Genomic DNA, 15,998 nt, shown 5'->3' with positions numbered 1-15,998 from the left:
ACTCTTCTCACACACCCCCACACCCCCACACACCTCTCCCTTCTTCCCCTCCCCTCTTCACACACACACACACACCCTCCCCCTTCCCCTTCCCTCTTCACACACACACACACACACACACACACACACACACACACACACACACACCTCCCCTCTTTCCCTCCCCTCTTCACACACACACACACAGAATCCTCCAGCAAGACGCTCAGAAACTGGCCATCCCTGGGAGGGGAAGGGGTTCTCGGCGCAGGGTGGAGACTGTCCTCTGGGGCAGCGTTTTTCGACCTTTGCAATTCCAGGGACCGGCTCGCTGCCTTCCTGAACCACATCAGGGAGACCGCAGGGCCTGGGGCCGGTCACTGAGAAAGGCTGCCCTAGAGGATCGCCAAGGGGCGTCGAGGGGTTCCGACCCCCCTGCCTTGCCCACGTTGGTAAACAGAAGAGGGATCCTGGCTAGATCCCCGCTAGATGGGAGGGAGGGACTTAGGGGTCTGGGCCAAGGGCAGGCTGACGTCTCTGTTCTGTGGGCAAAACGTGGCAGGGATTCGTGGGAACGAAGGCAGGTCTGGGCTGCCCTGCCCTAGGTGCGGGCTGCCCGCTCGACTCTGCTGAGTAACTTGGACTCCAGAGCAGCCCCCCACCCCTCACTCCGTGGCTCGGGCAGCAGGGCCTGTTGGCTGAGGCCTGGGGGGGGCAGGCAGAGCCCCAGGGCCAAAGAGGAATGGAACGCAGCAGCCCCCGAGCGCTGGACATCACGAGGCACCGTCCGTGCAGGAGAGAGGCCCGGGGCCACGCACGGGGGCTGCTCCAGCGCCCAGGGCCGGCGAGACAGGCCCTTGCGCGCTCGCTTTCTAGAGCAAGGTTGAAGAAATAGCTGGAGCGTGAGGGGGCAGTTCAGGGGCATCGGTCTGCTGTACGCCAGCCAGCCTCCCACCCCCACTGGGAGGTGCCAGACCCCAGCCAGAACCCGTCCCCCCCTCCTTCCTGCCTTTGGCACCTGCAGTGGCTCCGGAGCCGCGGGGACGGGTGCAGCAGAAAACCCCAAGGAAGAGACGGAAAGGGCCCGATCCGGAGAGGTGCTGAGCGACTGTTAATTCATTAGCGGGAGTTCAGCCCTTTTCAGAATGAAGCCCTGATCTGTCACAACTCCAGGGTCCCTCCCTTCCCTGGATGCCGTGCTTTTGAGGGGAGGGTTTCCTGTTCCAAAACCTCCCTTCCATGGATCAATTCCCCTTCCCCACCTGCTTGCCCCAGTGGAGTATTTGAGCTCCCCCCTCAAGTAGCTAGACTCCTTCCTGCCCTTGCACCCCATTGGCCTTCCCCAGAGAGACTCAGCGCTGGTCCCCTCCAGTGTGCTAGGCCCCAAACCCAACAACCGTGCCCAGGGTGTGTGAGTAGCCCTTTGCGGGCTGGCTTCCCTCTAGCCCGGGCAGGAGGGTGAAACCGCTGGGCTGGGAGGGGTGACGGCAAATCCGAGTTTGATTCCTGCCTTTGACAACCCCCCCCCCGCCCCGTCCCATCTGACTGCGGACAAGTCGCACTATCCCCAAAATGACCTGGACGTGGAAGGCTTGACTGAGTCTCCTGAGCGCCTAAGTCACTTAGGAAAATCAAACGTAGGTCCTAACTCACTTAGCCCTTGTCTACGCGACAAAAGCTTTCCCAGGACAGCTGGCCTGGCCGAGCCCCCGAGGCAGACACGCTGTAGGGGAACGGCAGGAGTTTTCCCACGGGCGTAGCCCCATCACCCCAGGGAATGTTAGTTATGTTGCTGCTGGGGAGGGGTTAAACACTCCCACACTGCCCTCCCAAGGGCTGTGGCGTTGCTTAAATCAGGTGGGGAACCTGGATCCAGCCCCCCAGGGCTTGGGCTCCCTCCCAGCATTGGGGAGCCCAAGCTGGTGTTCCAGTCTCCTGCCCATACCCCCGCAGTTCCCCCCGTGGGGCTGGAAAACCAGCGCCGGCTCCCCACTGCGGGGGGAGGAGCCCCAAGCCTCATGGGCCGGAGTCAGGCAGGACAGAGCTGGGTCCGATCCCCGGGCTCTGCCTGGTGGGGGTTGGGGGGGAAGGGTGGAAGTGGCTCTGGGTGTTGCTGCCCCCCTCCCCGTGGCTGGTGCAATAAAGCACTCTCCCCTATTAGCCTGGGCCCCCTCAGGTGTGCAAGGGGAGTGTGGGCCGACTGATTTCTCTGTAGGTCAGCAGCCCCAAAAGTTCCCACCTCTGGCTGGTCTAGTTAGAACTGTTCATATTTGGTGTGTTGACAAGCTGTCACATGGGTGGCTGCCACGGGCGCCCCCCCTTCCCCCTTGTGGCCTGGAGCCACTGCTGGGTTCAGCTAAAACAGTCTAGTTTTTTTGCTCGTTATTTCGAAATCATGTTGCGGTGTAGAAGGTCCCCAACAATAGTTTCTTAAGTAGATACCGGTATATTATTCTGTCTTTATTGTTCTGACTTTTATGCCTCATCAGCTAAAATGCTTTGTTGTCTGATTATATCATGGGTTCCCAAACTGGGGGGGGGGGCATGAATAAATTCCTGGGGGGGGGGGCACGAGGCGAACCAGCCCTCCCTCCATCAGTCTTCCCCCCACACACACACCAAGAAAGAGCCCAGGCTGGCTGGAGCAGACTTCAAAATGACCTCCTTAAAAGGGAAATGCCTGCTCTGCTCTTCAAAGGGCAATCTTTTTTTTTTTTTTCCCCTCAACAAGTTTTGCTGCTATTTTTTTTTCAGGGGGGCGTGAGGGTTTCGCAAAAATCAAAAAAGGGGACGTGATGCCAAAAAGTTTGGGAACTACTGGACTATATCTTTTAGAAATGCGTCTGTCTGTCCATCCGACAGTGAGGGTACGTCTACACTACATGCCTCTGTCGGCAGAGGCATGTAGATTTGTTTATTCAGCAAAGATAAATGAAGCCGCGATTTAAATGATCGCGGCTTCATTTACATTTACGTGGCTGCCGCGCTGAGCCGACAAACAGCTGATCAGCTGTTTGTCAGCTCGCGCGCTAGTCTGGACGTTCCCCCTGTCGACATCAAAGCCCTTTGTCGGCAGCCCCGGTAAACCTCATTCCACGAGGAATAACGGGGCTGCCGACAAAGGGCTTTGATGTCGACAGGGGGAACGTCCAGATTAGCGGCAAGCCGACAAACAGCTGATCAGCTGTTTGTCGGCTCAGCGCGGCAGCCATGTAAATGTAAATGAAGCCGCGATCATTTAAATCGCGGCTTCATTTGCCTTTGCCTACAACCCTAATCTACATGCCTCTGCCGACAGAGGCATGTAGTGTAGACACAGCCGGAGTCTGTCTGTTCAAGAACTCCTCCTAAATGGTAAGAGCTCGGGCCACCAAATTTGATATGCAGCTTCCTGTGATCATAACATAAAGCAAGGGCAGGGTTTGGTTGTGCCAGGACAATGGGATGTGCCTGGAATCTGATTGTTTCTCATAAAATGGAAAGGGAGGGGTCTGGCTGGAGGGATAGTTATACTGTGCAGTGATCACAGAGGGGCAGCATGTGGCCAGAGATGGGGACTGGGTCAGCTATAACCCCATTGGGCCAGCAGGGGGCAGGGATAGAGAAAGGGTCAGTTATCTGTGTGTCCGTCTGTCGCCCCTTCCCTGGCTGTGCCCGCTGCAGCAGCCATGGAGAAGCGCTTCTCAGCTGGCCGCAAACTACTGTGCTGAGAGAGGGCTGGGTTTGTCTTCTCTCCCCAGGGCAGCCTGCCTCCTGAACCCCTCCTCCCTAGCCCACCCCACGGCAATCATTTCAATGAAGCCTGGGCATTTTCATTTTATTTTCCAAAAAAATAAAAATTAATTGAATCAAGGACCCAAGTAAGGCTGGGTCAATCTTCTAATTATTATTATAAATAAGAGAACCTACTGGTAAATGCAAAAAAAAAAAAATTCTCCAGGTGGTATTTTTTTTTTCATTCAGATTTATTTGTTTTTTTTTTAAGCATCATATGGGGACGCATTATTTTTCATTTCATGAAAAACCAAAGCAGGCAACATTCTGACATACAGGTGACACCACTACAGAATAAACCTAACGCAATCTGTCTCAAGGTAAGTTTGGTTTGGGCCATACAACCATGGCCCGAGAGAGGTATAGTGCAGGCTGGATTCTCACACGAAAGTCTGCTTTGTTCTAAGGTCCCGTTTTTCCTTTTTCCTCACCAGGGGAAAGGCCTCCACTCATGGGCGAATCAGTAGTTAAAGAGGCAGAATTCTGCCGTGTGCACAGACTCAATCTCCCTCTCTCACACACAAATCCATTCCCACACACGATTGCCACTTCCGCTGCCTCACACGCACACAGCTCAGTTCCAGCTCTGGCTTACACACGGCCACTGTAAGGTGTAGACGCCAGCAGTGAGTTCCAGTCGCAGCCTTTTTGGCTCAGCTCTGGTCTCTTGGGGTCTGAGTCCACACCGTGGTACTCCACTTCCAGACCAACGTGGCTCTTGATTTCAGGGGAAAAGCTGGAGTCACACCGAGCGGAATCAGAGCCTTTTCGCGTTCCGATTTTTAAAACCACCACTCAGCTCACAGTCAAGCGTCACTTTTAAAAGGCCTTGCCTGAGATGCAGAGTGCTGAGTGAATCCAGCATTTTAGGATTGCGGTAGAAGATGCTGCCCCATCTACATCACATCCCCATGTGCCTCATTCATTCTGCCAATGCCTGGAGGGGGGCAGGGGAAGGCAGTTCTCCTCCAAAGGCCACTTGAAAACAAGAAGCCTGATTCTCCATTCCCTGACCCAGCTTTATGTGTATGCAGCTCTGCTAACTGCAGTGGAGCGGCTCCTGCTTTAAAACAGAGTCGGGCACAGGACTCGTCAGGTCTGAGAACTACCAGCTGGAGTCTGCAAAGTGCGACCAGGCATCACTCAGCATGTTGCATGGGCAGGCCCTCTAAAGCAGTGTTTCTTAACTAGTGGTACAAGTACCCTTAGGGATACTCAAGAGGGGGGTATGTCAACACAACTGAAATTTGGAGAAAACTGATTTTTTGTTGTAAGTTTTACAGTGCTTTATTACTTTTGTACTTTTTACACCCAAACATTTCATCACCTGCCCGGCTACGATTGTTTAAACAAGTGTGTTGCAATGGTAGAAAAAAATGTTGTGTGTCTGAAAACTGTAGGTACTGGGGGTACTTATAATTTTTTAAAGGGGGGGTACTTATATTTTTTTGTTTTTAAAAGGAGTGCTTTATAAAAAAAAATTTGAGAAACACTGCTCTAAAGGAGGCACCGTCTGGGTTAAAAAAAATTAATCACAGAGAATGTGATCCAAGACCCACCAAAGTCAATGGAGCACAAATTTCTTCTCTATGTTCCTAATAACCCCTGAGATGATTCTACCTGAAAGAATCCTCCATCACTTAGCTCCTCTATTTATGCTCTTTATGGATTTTGTTTGTTTGGTTGGTTGGTTGGTTGATTGGTTGTTTTTTTGGCATTTCACTCTCTTTTGAGACAATGCGGGGAAAGGAAACAACCAGCCAATATTCCCTCTCTTTTTCATCCATGTGTGGGTTTTTCCCATCCCTGTGCAGGATACATTTTTGCTGTGTCTAGACTGGCAAGTTTTTCCACAAAAGCAGCTGCTTTTGCGGAAAAACTTGCCAGCTGTCTACACTGGCTGCTTGAATTTCCGCAAGAACACTGACGATCTCATGTAAGAAATCAGTGCTTCTTGTGGAAATACTATGCTGCTCCCGTTCGGGCAAAAGACCTTTTCCGCAAAAGGGCCAGTGTAGACAGCTCAGATTTGTTTTGCGCAAAAAAGCCCCAATCGCGAAAATGGCGATGGGGCTTTTTTGCGCAAAAGCGCGTCTAGATTGGCCATGGATGCTTTTCTGCAAAAAGTGCTTTTGCGGAAAAGCGTCTGTGCCAATCTAGACGCTCTTTACCGCAAATGCTTTTAACGGAAAACTTTTCCGGTAAAAGCATTTGTGGAAAATCATGCCAGTCTAGACGTAGCCTTTTTGTGTGCACTGAGGCATGTGTGAATGCGCACCACCAGTAGAAACACAAAATCTAGCTGGGGGCACTCTGCTAATCAGCTGGATGGCATTTGACTCTCTCCTGGCTGGTCGCACGAACGCACAGCTTACAGGGAACACTGCAACTGACTAGTCAGTTTAACCTTTTTTCTTCAAGGGCATGTCTACACTAGGAAATTATTTCAAAACAACTACATTCAAAACAATAACCCCCAAAATAACTATTTCAAAATAAGCGGTATTCCCTGAGGAAAGCGGGAGTACAAATTCCAAAATAAGCAGTCTGTTATTTCAAAATAACGGGCTTGGGAGTGTGGACGCTCCTCCTATTATTTCGAAATAACTCCCTAGTGTAGACCACGGCCTAATCAGTTTTACTTTCTGTTGCTCATGCGCTAACTAGCCACGGGGCTGCTGCACCAGATTCTAATCTGACATGCACTGGTAAGAACCCAGATCATCTCTACGGATGTCAAAGGAGTTGCTCTAGATTTGTGTTGGTTTAACAGATCAGACGCTGGGCTGCAGTTTCAATGAAAGCAAAATGGAATTAAGACACCAAGTCCATCAATATGGGCACGTCTACATCACACGGCAGATCGACGCTACCACGGGCGATATTTCAGGGTTTGATTTAGCGGGTCTAGTATAGACCTGCTAGATCGAACTCAAAGGGTGCCCCTGTCAGCTCTGGTACTATCAGCCTCCCACTGTGTGGACATCACGGAAACACAGTGTAAGATACATCGACGCCAGCTACGTCATTTATGTCACTGGAGTTGCGTATCTTACTTCGACCTTCCCAAGTAGCGTAGACTGGGCCTGTTGGTTTTAAAAAAATAAAATGGGCACAAAGGTCCCTAAATCTCATTCTTTACAAACATCCTTTAAAAAAGCCTTTTTAGACTATCCACTGGTACCCCCAACCAATGTCCCCTCTAATTGTTTCCACCCATGTGCGGAATAAATTCAGTGATGTGCACTGAGGCACAAGCGGATGTGCACCACCTCTATAAACATATGCTTCTAGCTGTGGACACTCTGCTGATCAACTGGGCAGCACCTGAATTTCTCCTAGGGAACCTTACTCCCAACTTCCTACGTGTGCAGGGGGCGCTTCTTTCCAGCATGCACATACACCATTCCTCATCCCCTACCATTCTTTTACAAGGCAGAAACATAATCAGCATCTTTTTAAATACATTTAAAAAAATAAATTACAAACACCCTTTATAGCGTAAAATATACAGGTCATTTCACCCACTTTCTTTTTTTTTTTTTTTGCTTTGTTTTTGCTTTTTACATAGACTCTAACTACAGAAGCATCATAAAACTCTTTTTCTAGATCTTTTTTATCATTATTTTCTTAACACCAAATATAAATGTATCCTCTTCCTATTTACATATGAAATTCCCTGGGATAGACGACAAGTTAACACCAACAAAAGGAAACGGGGCCAGACGGTTTAGATCTGCTGAAGATCTGGCCTGACGTCTTTCTTCTACACTAACTAAATGAAATAAATGAATAAACCATCTTGCTCGGGGTTGCGAAGCTTGTGCAGTTTCACAGAGGAAGGATCTGACCCAGACCTACTCTAATCTGGTCCGACTGGCAGAGTAACATGAATGCAAGGGGGCCATGTGGAATTGGGCTCTTAGAAAGCTGGAGGGCTTGAATTTGGGGGGGGGGGGATGCCGAGGAAGGGCAGAGCTGGTGCCTTGCTCTGCACATTTTGAAAAGGAGATGAATGCAGGCTGGACACCCTTGACTCTCCCTGTGCTTGTTGGAGGCTCTGAGCCCTTCTTGGGATGTTCTTAAGTACTAAACGCTTCTTTAAGACAGAGACTAGCTTACTGCCGCTCTATAAATCCATGATATGCCCACATCTTGAATACTGTGTGCAGATGTGGTCGCCTCATCTCAATAAAGATATCTTGGCACTAGAAAAAGTTCAGAAAAGAGCAACAAAAATGATAGGGGTATGGAACAGCTGCCATGTGAGGAGGGATTAATACAATTGGGACTTTTCAGCTTGGAAAAGAGTCGGCTACCGGGGGAAATGATAGAGATCTATAAACTCATGACTGGTGTGGAGAAAATAAATAAGAAAAAATTATGTACTTGTTCCCATAACACAAGAACTAGGGGGCTCCAAGTGAAATGAATAGGTAGCAGGTTTAAAATAAACAAAAGGAAGTACTTCTTCACACAATGCACAGTCAACCTGTGGAACTCCTTGCTAGAGGATGTTGCGAAGACGAGGTCTTTAACAGAGTTCAAAGAGGAACTAGATAAATCCATGGAGGTTAGGTCCATCAATGGCTATTAGCCAGGACGGATGGGAATGGTGTTGCTACCTCTGTTTGTTAGAAGCGGGGAATGGGTGACAGAGGATGGATCATTGATGATTCCCTGTTCTTTTCACTTCCTCTGGGGCACCTGGCATTGGCCACTGTTGCAAGACAGAACACTGGGCTAGATGGATCTTTGGTCTGCCCCAGTATGGCCCTTCTTAGGAACGCAACCTTATAGCTGAACCTGTCTACACCCCACTGCACTTGGCCCACAATCAGCGATACTATATTGTGTTAGTCAGAGGGAGCTGCGTTGTGAGGGAAACACCCCCGAGTGGGATTCAAATAGCTTGGTAACACTGCCAAACTAGGACTTGAGCATAAGCCTAGAGCGAGTGGTCTCGTTTCTTTCATTTCTGGAGAGATCTAAGGGCATGGGGATGGGGATGGGGCGGGGGGAGGTTGGTGCACCTGGGGGTTGGCCATGTGATTTTTCGCCAGCCCTATATTGACTGCAAAGGGAGTTGTTAGAGTAACTTGCTGTAGGATCTCATTCCACATCATCAGCGATGACAACACCGAATTATAACCCTCCCTGATCTTCTCCTGAAGGGGATACACAGTATCCCATTTGCCTGCACGCAGGGGGTCCCAGGGTCATCAACCAAACTTCCTCACTGGTTGGCGGGGGTGGGGGTGAAGCCCTGGAATAAATTGCCTAGGGAGGTTGTGGAATCGCCATCATTGGAGATGTTTAAGAGCAGGCTAGACACATGCCTGTCAGAGATGGTCTCGATGGCGCTCGGTCCTGCCATGAGTGCAGGGGACTGGACGAGATGCCTCTCGAGGGCCCTTCTAGTCCTATGAACCTGGTATCTCGTGGGATGCTTTGTCCCCCTCCAGTATTTTTTTTTCCAGTCCTGGCTGCAAAGTGAGCCAGGGGAGCGCAGTTAGGTTCCCAAGCAAGCACCACAAAGGCCATAGACATAGGAATAAAGAAGCAACATCTACTGCACCCCGAGTTCTGTCTAAGCAGAGCCCTTGGGCTCGTTAGCACCAACGTTTGGCCGGGAAGGGGCTTGGAAGCTGGTGGGAGAGGAAGCCGGGGAGAATTCACCCCAGTCTCAGGCACCTAGGCCAATCCTGCCTGGCTGCCCCTCTCACCCAGCCCTCCCCATGCAGAAGGCTACTGGAGGGATGGCTCAGCCAGCCTGGGGCAGCCTGGATTCTGTTCACCCGACGCCGTCCCTGGATCAACCGGCACCTGCCATGTCTGTGATGCTGGTAATTCCGCCACGACCCTGGAGAGCTTGGTCCTTCCCATCGGCAGGTTCCGGTTCCGTGGCCATGAGTGGATTTTAAAGGCTCCTCCCCCTGCTCCAGCTGGACGTTGCTCTGTATGCCTGGGGCTACCCCCACCAGCCCCGAGTCTGGAAAGAGCCCTGCTAGCGGGAGTAACTCTTCAAAAGGTCTGTAAAAAAAATCTGGCAGGATCTCGTTATTTCCCAGGGGCTGGGGCGGGATGGGGGCATGTTCGGCTGGGCAGGCAGGTGAGAGCCAGTACCCCAGAGTCGGCACTTTCTCACAGCTGGAGCGTGTACCTGTCCTGCCACAGAAAGAAAACAAACAGGGAAATCTGTTCCCAGGTGACTTAGCTGCAGAAGCCAGAGCCGAGCGATGGCCATGCCAGGATCCCACCTCCAGGCGTTCGGATGCAGCTTGGAAGCACGATTGGTCCTCGAGGTCAGGTTCAGGAGTCTCGCAAAATCGCTGTGTTTCTACGGGCTCTGACGCTGATCAAATGTGTGTGTGTGATTAGCAACATCGATTCCGTGGCATGTCTGTGTGTACGTGTGTGTGTGTGTGTGTGTGTGTGTGTGTGATTAGCAACATCGATTCCGTGGCATGTCTCTGTGAGTGTGAGTGTGAGTGTGAGTGTGTGCGTGTGTGTGTGCGTGTGTGTGATTAGCAACATCGATTCCATGGCATGTCTCTGTGAGTGTGAGTGTGAGTGTGTGTGCGTGCGTACGTGTGTGATTAGCAACATAGATTCCGTGGCGTGCGTGTGTGTGTGTGATTAGCAACATCGATTCTGTGGCATGTCTCTGTGAGTGTGAGTGTGAGTGCGTGTGTGTGCGTGTGCGTGTGTGTGTGTGATTAGCAACATCGATTCCGTGGCATGTCTCTGTGAGCGTGTGTGTGTGATTAGCAACATTGATTCCGTGGCATGTCTCTGTGAGTGTGTGTGAGTGTGTGTGAGTGTGTGTGCGTGTGTGTGATTAACAATATTGATTTTTTGGCATGTCTCTGTGAGTGTGAGTGTGTGTTCATGTGTGCGTGTGTGCATGTGTGTGCTTAGCAACAGCGATTCCTTGGCATATCTCTATCAGTGTTTAGCAACACAGATTCCTTGGCATGTCTCTGTGAGCGTGTGTGTGGGCATGTGTGTGTATGTGTGTATGTTAGCAACATAGATTTCGTGGCATATCTGTGTGTGTGTATGTGTGGGTATACATGTGTATGCGTGTGTATGTGTATAGGCACGTGTATGTGTATGTGTGTGTGTATGCATGTGTATGCATGTGTGTGTGTACTGTATGCAAGCACACATGCGTTCATACAAACACACACACACACAACACGCACACTTGGTTCTTGGAACCCAGCCTCAGGGCTCTCCGAAAAGACGGGGAACGGAGCCCTTTGTCGCTGATGCGGGGGACACCATAGAGCGGGCGCTCAGAGCGGCATCTGCACTTCATGGTACACATCCCGGCCTTCTGTCTCATCGAAGGTCACCTCGGCGTCGTCCGCGTCCAGCTGGAAGGGAGCGGGGACACCGTGAGGGCTCTCGTGGGGGGGAGAGCAGAGAGAACCAGGAAGCCCTGTGGTGCGGCTAGCTTCTCGGGGCTCGGCCACGGGGCTCCCAGCGCGGAGCACTAGATACTCACACACTTGAGTTCGACGTCCCGGAAGAACTTGGGGAGCAGGAAGCGGCGCAGAGGCACCGTCAGGATGAGGAGGAAGGGCAACGCCAAGGAGGCTGGGGTGGACTTCACCACCCACAGGGCAGCCAGGCACAGGACCTGGGTGAGCGTGAAGATGTGCATGCGCCAGGTCTTCACCTGGAAGGATAAAAGCCGGGGAGAGTCAACGCGCTGGCGGCCCCTGCCCCAAATCTGCAGCCCACCTGGGGCACAGGACCCCCCCCCCCCGAACCATCAGGGAGCTAGTGCCACAGGCACACCCTGCATCCCACACTCGGGCCGTGAGGGGAATGGGGAGCTCCCGGCTGCTCCCCAGACCTGAACTCGTCCTCACAGCTGGGGACGCAGGGGGCACCTGGAGCTTAGGGCTGGGAAGGGACAGTCTCCGGGGACAGGAAGTGTCTCCGGGAGGGTGAGCGTGGCGGAGGAGGGTTCACGCCCTGTTTGCCTTGGAGGAAGGAGCGGGCTGGTCTTTCCGCCTCTCTGCCCGGTGCTGCTTGTGTTCCCAGCGGCCTCGGGCTGGGCTGGGCCACGCGCTCACCCCAGCGCTGCGAGTCAGCACGTGCGGGGCCTGGCCCAGGCTACGCCGCGTTCAAACGAGAGGCAGCCACTGCCAGCCCCCCGGGTCAGGAGCTAGGCTCTGTCCGGCCCTGCGGCCAGTCCAGGAGTCGGCGCGGGCCCCTGAAGGGTCCGTGCACAGTCTGATCAGGCTCAGAGGGGCCAACAGGGACCCCCGAGGCCTCCTGGGAAATTGCTCTGTGGTCACGTAAGCCTGAGGGGACCGAACAGACCGGAGCGGTGAGGTCCCGACACCCTCTTGTCTGCAACGCCTGACAGCCGAGAGGGCAGGAGGACCCGTCCCCCGTGCTCCCCCTCAGCTGGGAGCGCCTGTCCCCGCCCCCCAGCCAAGGAAGGAAAGAGGAGCGGCGCCCTCACCCGCCTGACGTAGGGCTCGTCGGGGTGGTACTTGGGGGGCATGAGCATGAGGAGGATGCGGTCGTAGAGCTGGATCCCGTTCAGCGAGGTGACCCCCATGTAGAGGAAGATCCCGAAGAGCACGGCCAGTGGGATCAGCTTCAGGATGGGCTCCATGAGGATGGAGAGTCCTGCGGGGGGGAGGGGAGAGAGGCGCCGCGGTGAAGGCCTACAGATGCCAGCTTGACGGGAGGGGGAGCCCCCCCCTTCACGGGCGCCTGCGCCGGGTCCGCTGGACGCCAGCCAGAGAGCTGGACACTGGCCCAGCCGCCTGCATTCACGCGGGTAGCGGAAGGGCCCCGGAGGCGGCTCACCGGCTGCAGGAAGTCTCCTTCCCCTCCAGCACCAGCCTCCTCCCTGCCCTGGGCAGTTCTCGGGGGGGCGTGAGAGGGAGGCCGGCCCCAGCTGTCGTTTTCAGTCGCTGGTCCTCACGGGCAGCGAGAGAACGGCGGGCTGAGGGAGGCCAGCCCTTCAGCCCCGCCCCCTCTCCCCAAGGCCCCGCCCCCTCTCCCCAAGACCCCGCCCCCTCTCCCCAAGACCCTGCCCCTTTCGTGCCCATCCATCCCCCCATTGTAGCTAGTGGCTCCTGCCTCACTCCCCCCCCCAGGCCCTTCACTGAGGCTGTTGGATGGCTCCCTCCCAAGGCTAGCTGGCCCCCCATCCCAGAATGTCAGGTTGCTGGGCATTGGAGTCACTGGCCCCTGCCCCGCACCCCCGACTTCCACAGCCCCAGGGGGCCAGGAAGCGAGAGCCATGCTGCCAGAACCAAGCCCCAGCTGCCCCCCTCCCCCTCCGGTTGCCAGCCCCAGTGCCGGGCCAAGAGCAGGTAGGAGGGGGCCTGCCTTCGGATAGCGCGTGCGCAGGCCCCCTCATGTCTGCTTGAAAAGGCAATGCCTCCCCTAGCCTGCATCACCTGCCACCCAGGCTGGGCCTGCTAGGAGCCAGGCCACAACCCCTGGGAAACCATCGCAGCCAATGCTGCCGAACTCGCGGCCTGCCGGGGTGGAATCCGTGCCGGGCTCCCGCCCTCCTCATCCCAGCCCGGTGGCTGGGGCGGTGCCCTCCCGAGGGCGTGTGCAGAAGGACTCACCGACAAGGATGGAGACCAGGAGCCCGCTGAGCCTCTGCTCCTTGACCTCCTGCACTTGCGCCTTCTCCCCAGGGGTGGAGGTCTTGGCCATCACCGTCAGGGCGTTGGCGTGCGTGATGGTTCTCACCGTGGTGGCGCTGAGCCAGGGCATGCCGAAGAGCGCCGCCAGGCCTCCCATGCCCACGATCAGCAGCAGGTCCAGGTGGAACCCGGAGCCCTTCACCAGCTTCCTCTCCGGCTTGCTCACAATCAACCTGGGGGAGAGGGTGAAATAGCATCAGCCCCCTACATCGCCTCCCCCCATGTCCCTGCACTGGCCCCCCGGCAGCATTAGAGGAGAGGACGAAAGATGTGGAGAAATCGGAGAAGGTCCAGAGAAGAGCAACAAGAATGATGAAAGGTCTAGAGAACATGGGCTATGAAGGAAGGCTGAAAGAACTGGGCTTGTTTAGTTTAGAAAAGAGAAGATGGAGAGGGGACATGAGAGCAGTTTTCAGGTCTCTAAAAGGGTGTCACAAGGAGAAGGGAGAAAACTTGTTCTTCCTGGGCTCTGAGGACAGGACAAGAATCAATGGGCTTAAACTGCAGCGAGAGAGGTTTAGCTTGGACATTAGGAAAACCTTCCTCACTGTCAGGGTAATAAAACCAGAATAAATTGCCCAGGGAGGTTGTGGAATCCCCGTCTCTGGAGATATTTAAGAGCAGGTTAGATAAATGTCTATCAGGGATGGTCTAGACAGTGCTGGGTCCTGCCATAGGGGCAGGGGACTGGACTCGATGACCTCTCGAGGTCCCTTCCAGTCCTAGTATTCTATGATTCTATGACACAAGGTCTCTTCTCTTCTCCCTCTCCGGGTCCTTCTTTTCTTCCTTCCTTCTTCCCCTCTATTCCCCCCGGCTCTGCCCTGTCTCTGGCTCTTCACCCCTCCTCTTCTCAGCCCCTCCTCCAGCCCCCAGTCTCCACTCTGCCCCCCCCCCCCCCCCACTCCAGTCTCTTACGTGGTGATCTGCGACTCCAGGAAGATGAGGATGAAGACCAAGAGGGCAGGAAGGGCAGCGCCAAACATCATCCAGATCGGGAAGTCCCCTTTCTCTCCCAGCGGATGGATGAACCATCCCCGGGCAGTGGTATTGGAGACCTGCAGCCCTTCAGGGACGCTGAGTTTCTGGGAGGAGAGGGAGAGAGATGAAAGATGCAAATCGGAAGGCAGAGGGGACAGAACATCTGGGAATCTGGAGCGGGGGGCGGGGGGATCAGCGGGGAGTACTCTGAAATGGAGACGGGCCCTTCTCTGATGCTGTTCCTCGGAGGATCTCAACACACTCTGGCCTTTGCACGTAGGTACCGAGGGGTGAATTGACTCACCTCTGCTCACAAGTCCAATTGGTTGCAGACATAGGACTAGAGCGCAGGAGTCCAGCTGTAACCATTAGGCAATACTCCATGCCCAGAGCAAGCGACAGACCCCCAAGGGGCAAGTCTACACTCAAAATTTAGGTCAGCATAGATCTGTCAGTCAGGGGCTCGACACCCCTCCCCCCGAGCACTGTAGCTGCATCAACTTAGCCCATGGTGTAGACACAGCAAGGCGGACAGAGAAACGTTTCTGTTAACCAGGACGGTTGCGCTCCTACAGCACCAGAGAAAACCCTTCTGTTGCAGTGGAGGCTGCGTCTACACACCTGTGCTATCCCAACACCATCCCCCTCCATCAGGCTCCTGTCTCAGACCCAGGATTAGAACCCAGGAGGCCTGAGGGCTAGGCTGCAGCGCTAACTCCTAGACCTCTCTGCCATCCGTGATGCCTGCAGAGAGGCTGGAAGGAGTGATACAGGTGGGCGCTCGTGCACGTTCTCAGCCCAATCCCGGCCACACATGCCGCATCTTGCCCCTGCAAAAAGCAGCGGACGCTCGTAACCCTGCCCCCTCCCCCGTCTCCGCTTACTCACCTGGGTGAACGTGGTGTCCTTGATCAAGAAGTCGACCAGCGCCATGATGAAGATGGAAATAGGGACCCCAAAGTCACCGATCACACGCCGGAGCTAGGGACAAACAGCCCTGCTGATCAACCGAGTCCCTGCTGGGGGCAGAGGGCCTTTCCCCTGTAGGGGGGGGACAGGCCCACAGTGTGGGGCAAATGATTTGTCCTAGGAGAGGGCTCACAGGGCTTCTCACCACCCTGGGTCAAATCAGCCTCGCCTAGGAGGATTGGGGGCACTAGGGAATAGAACCAGGAGCCTTCTGACTCAAGATCGGCCATTCAGACCTAATTGCTCTGCTCCTGTCTGGGGGGGGATCCTGGCAGCTGCCCCCAAGCCCTGGCCATGGTTGGCTGGGACCGCTGCCTGCGAGTCCCCGCTGACGAAAGCCAGGCTGGGGCCTGAGGGGAAGCCCCGGCACCCGAGGGGCCTCAGGGAGGAAGTCGGAGGAGGAGGCGGCTGGTCTGCGCAGCATCCAGGGGCGGGAGGACCATGGATGTCTGGGATGGAGGGTGCCTGCCAACCACAGATGTCTGCCCAGCAGAGGGGGGGCACTGGCTGTTCTGGGAAGGGGGCACAGGCTGCTCCTCTGTCCACGGAGGGGAAGAACCAGGCCATGCTGCGGCCGGCAGCGGAGCAGCCATTCGCCCC

General features: G+C 54.5%; 1 protein-coding gene across 1 annotated transcript in view; it reads right to left on the bottom strand.

The window, feature by feature from the left end:
- Positions 1 to 3,925: 3,925 nt before the first annotated feature.
- SLC4A1 (solute carrier family 4 member 1 (Diego blood group)) overlaps positions 3,926 to 15,998 on the bottom strand; it is a 46,188-nt gene continuing 34,115 nt past the window's right edge. Inside the window, exons 15-20 of the mRNA XM_075911504.1 lie at positions 15,318 to 15,410; positions 14,367 to 14,533; positions 13,368 to 13,621; positions 12,239 to 12,408; positions 11,267 to 11,440; positions 3,926 to 11,135 (exon numbers count right to left, since the gene is read on the bottom strand). Of these exons, the coding sequence (XP_075767619.1) occupies positions 11,055 to 11,135; positions 11,267 to 11,440; positions 12,239 to 12,408; positions 13,368 to 13,621; positions 14,367 to 14,533; positions 15,318 to 15,410 (939 nt within the window). The 3' untranslated portion in view covers positions 3,926 to 11,054. The remainder of the gene's footprint in view (positions 11,136 to 11,266; positions 11,441 to 12,238; positions 12,409 to 13,367; positions 13,622 to 14,366; positions 14,534 to 15,317; positions 15,411 to 15,998) is intronic.

This window comes from Pelodiscus sinensis, chromosome 29 (genome assembly GCF_049634645.1).
Source record: "Pelodiscus sinensis isolate JC-2024 chromosome 29, ASM4963464v1, whole genome shotgun sequence".
In the NCBI taxonomy this organism is placed as follows: Eukaryota; Metazoa; Chordata; order Testudines; family Trionychidae; genus Pelodiscus; species Pelodiscus sinensis.
This window is presented reverse-complemented; position numbering and strand designations above follow the sequence as displayed.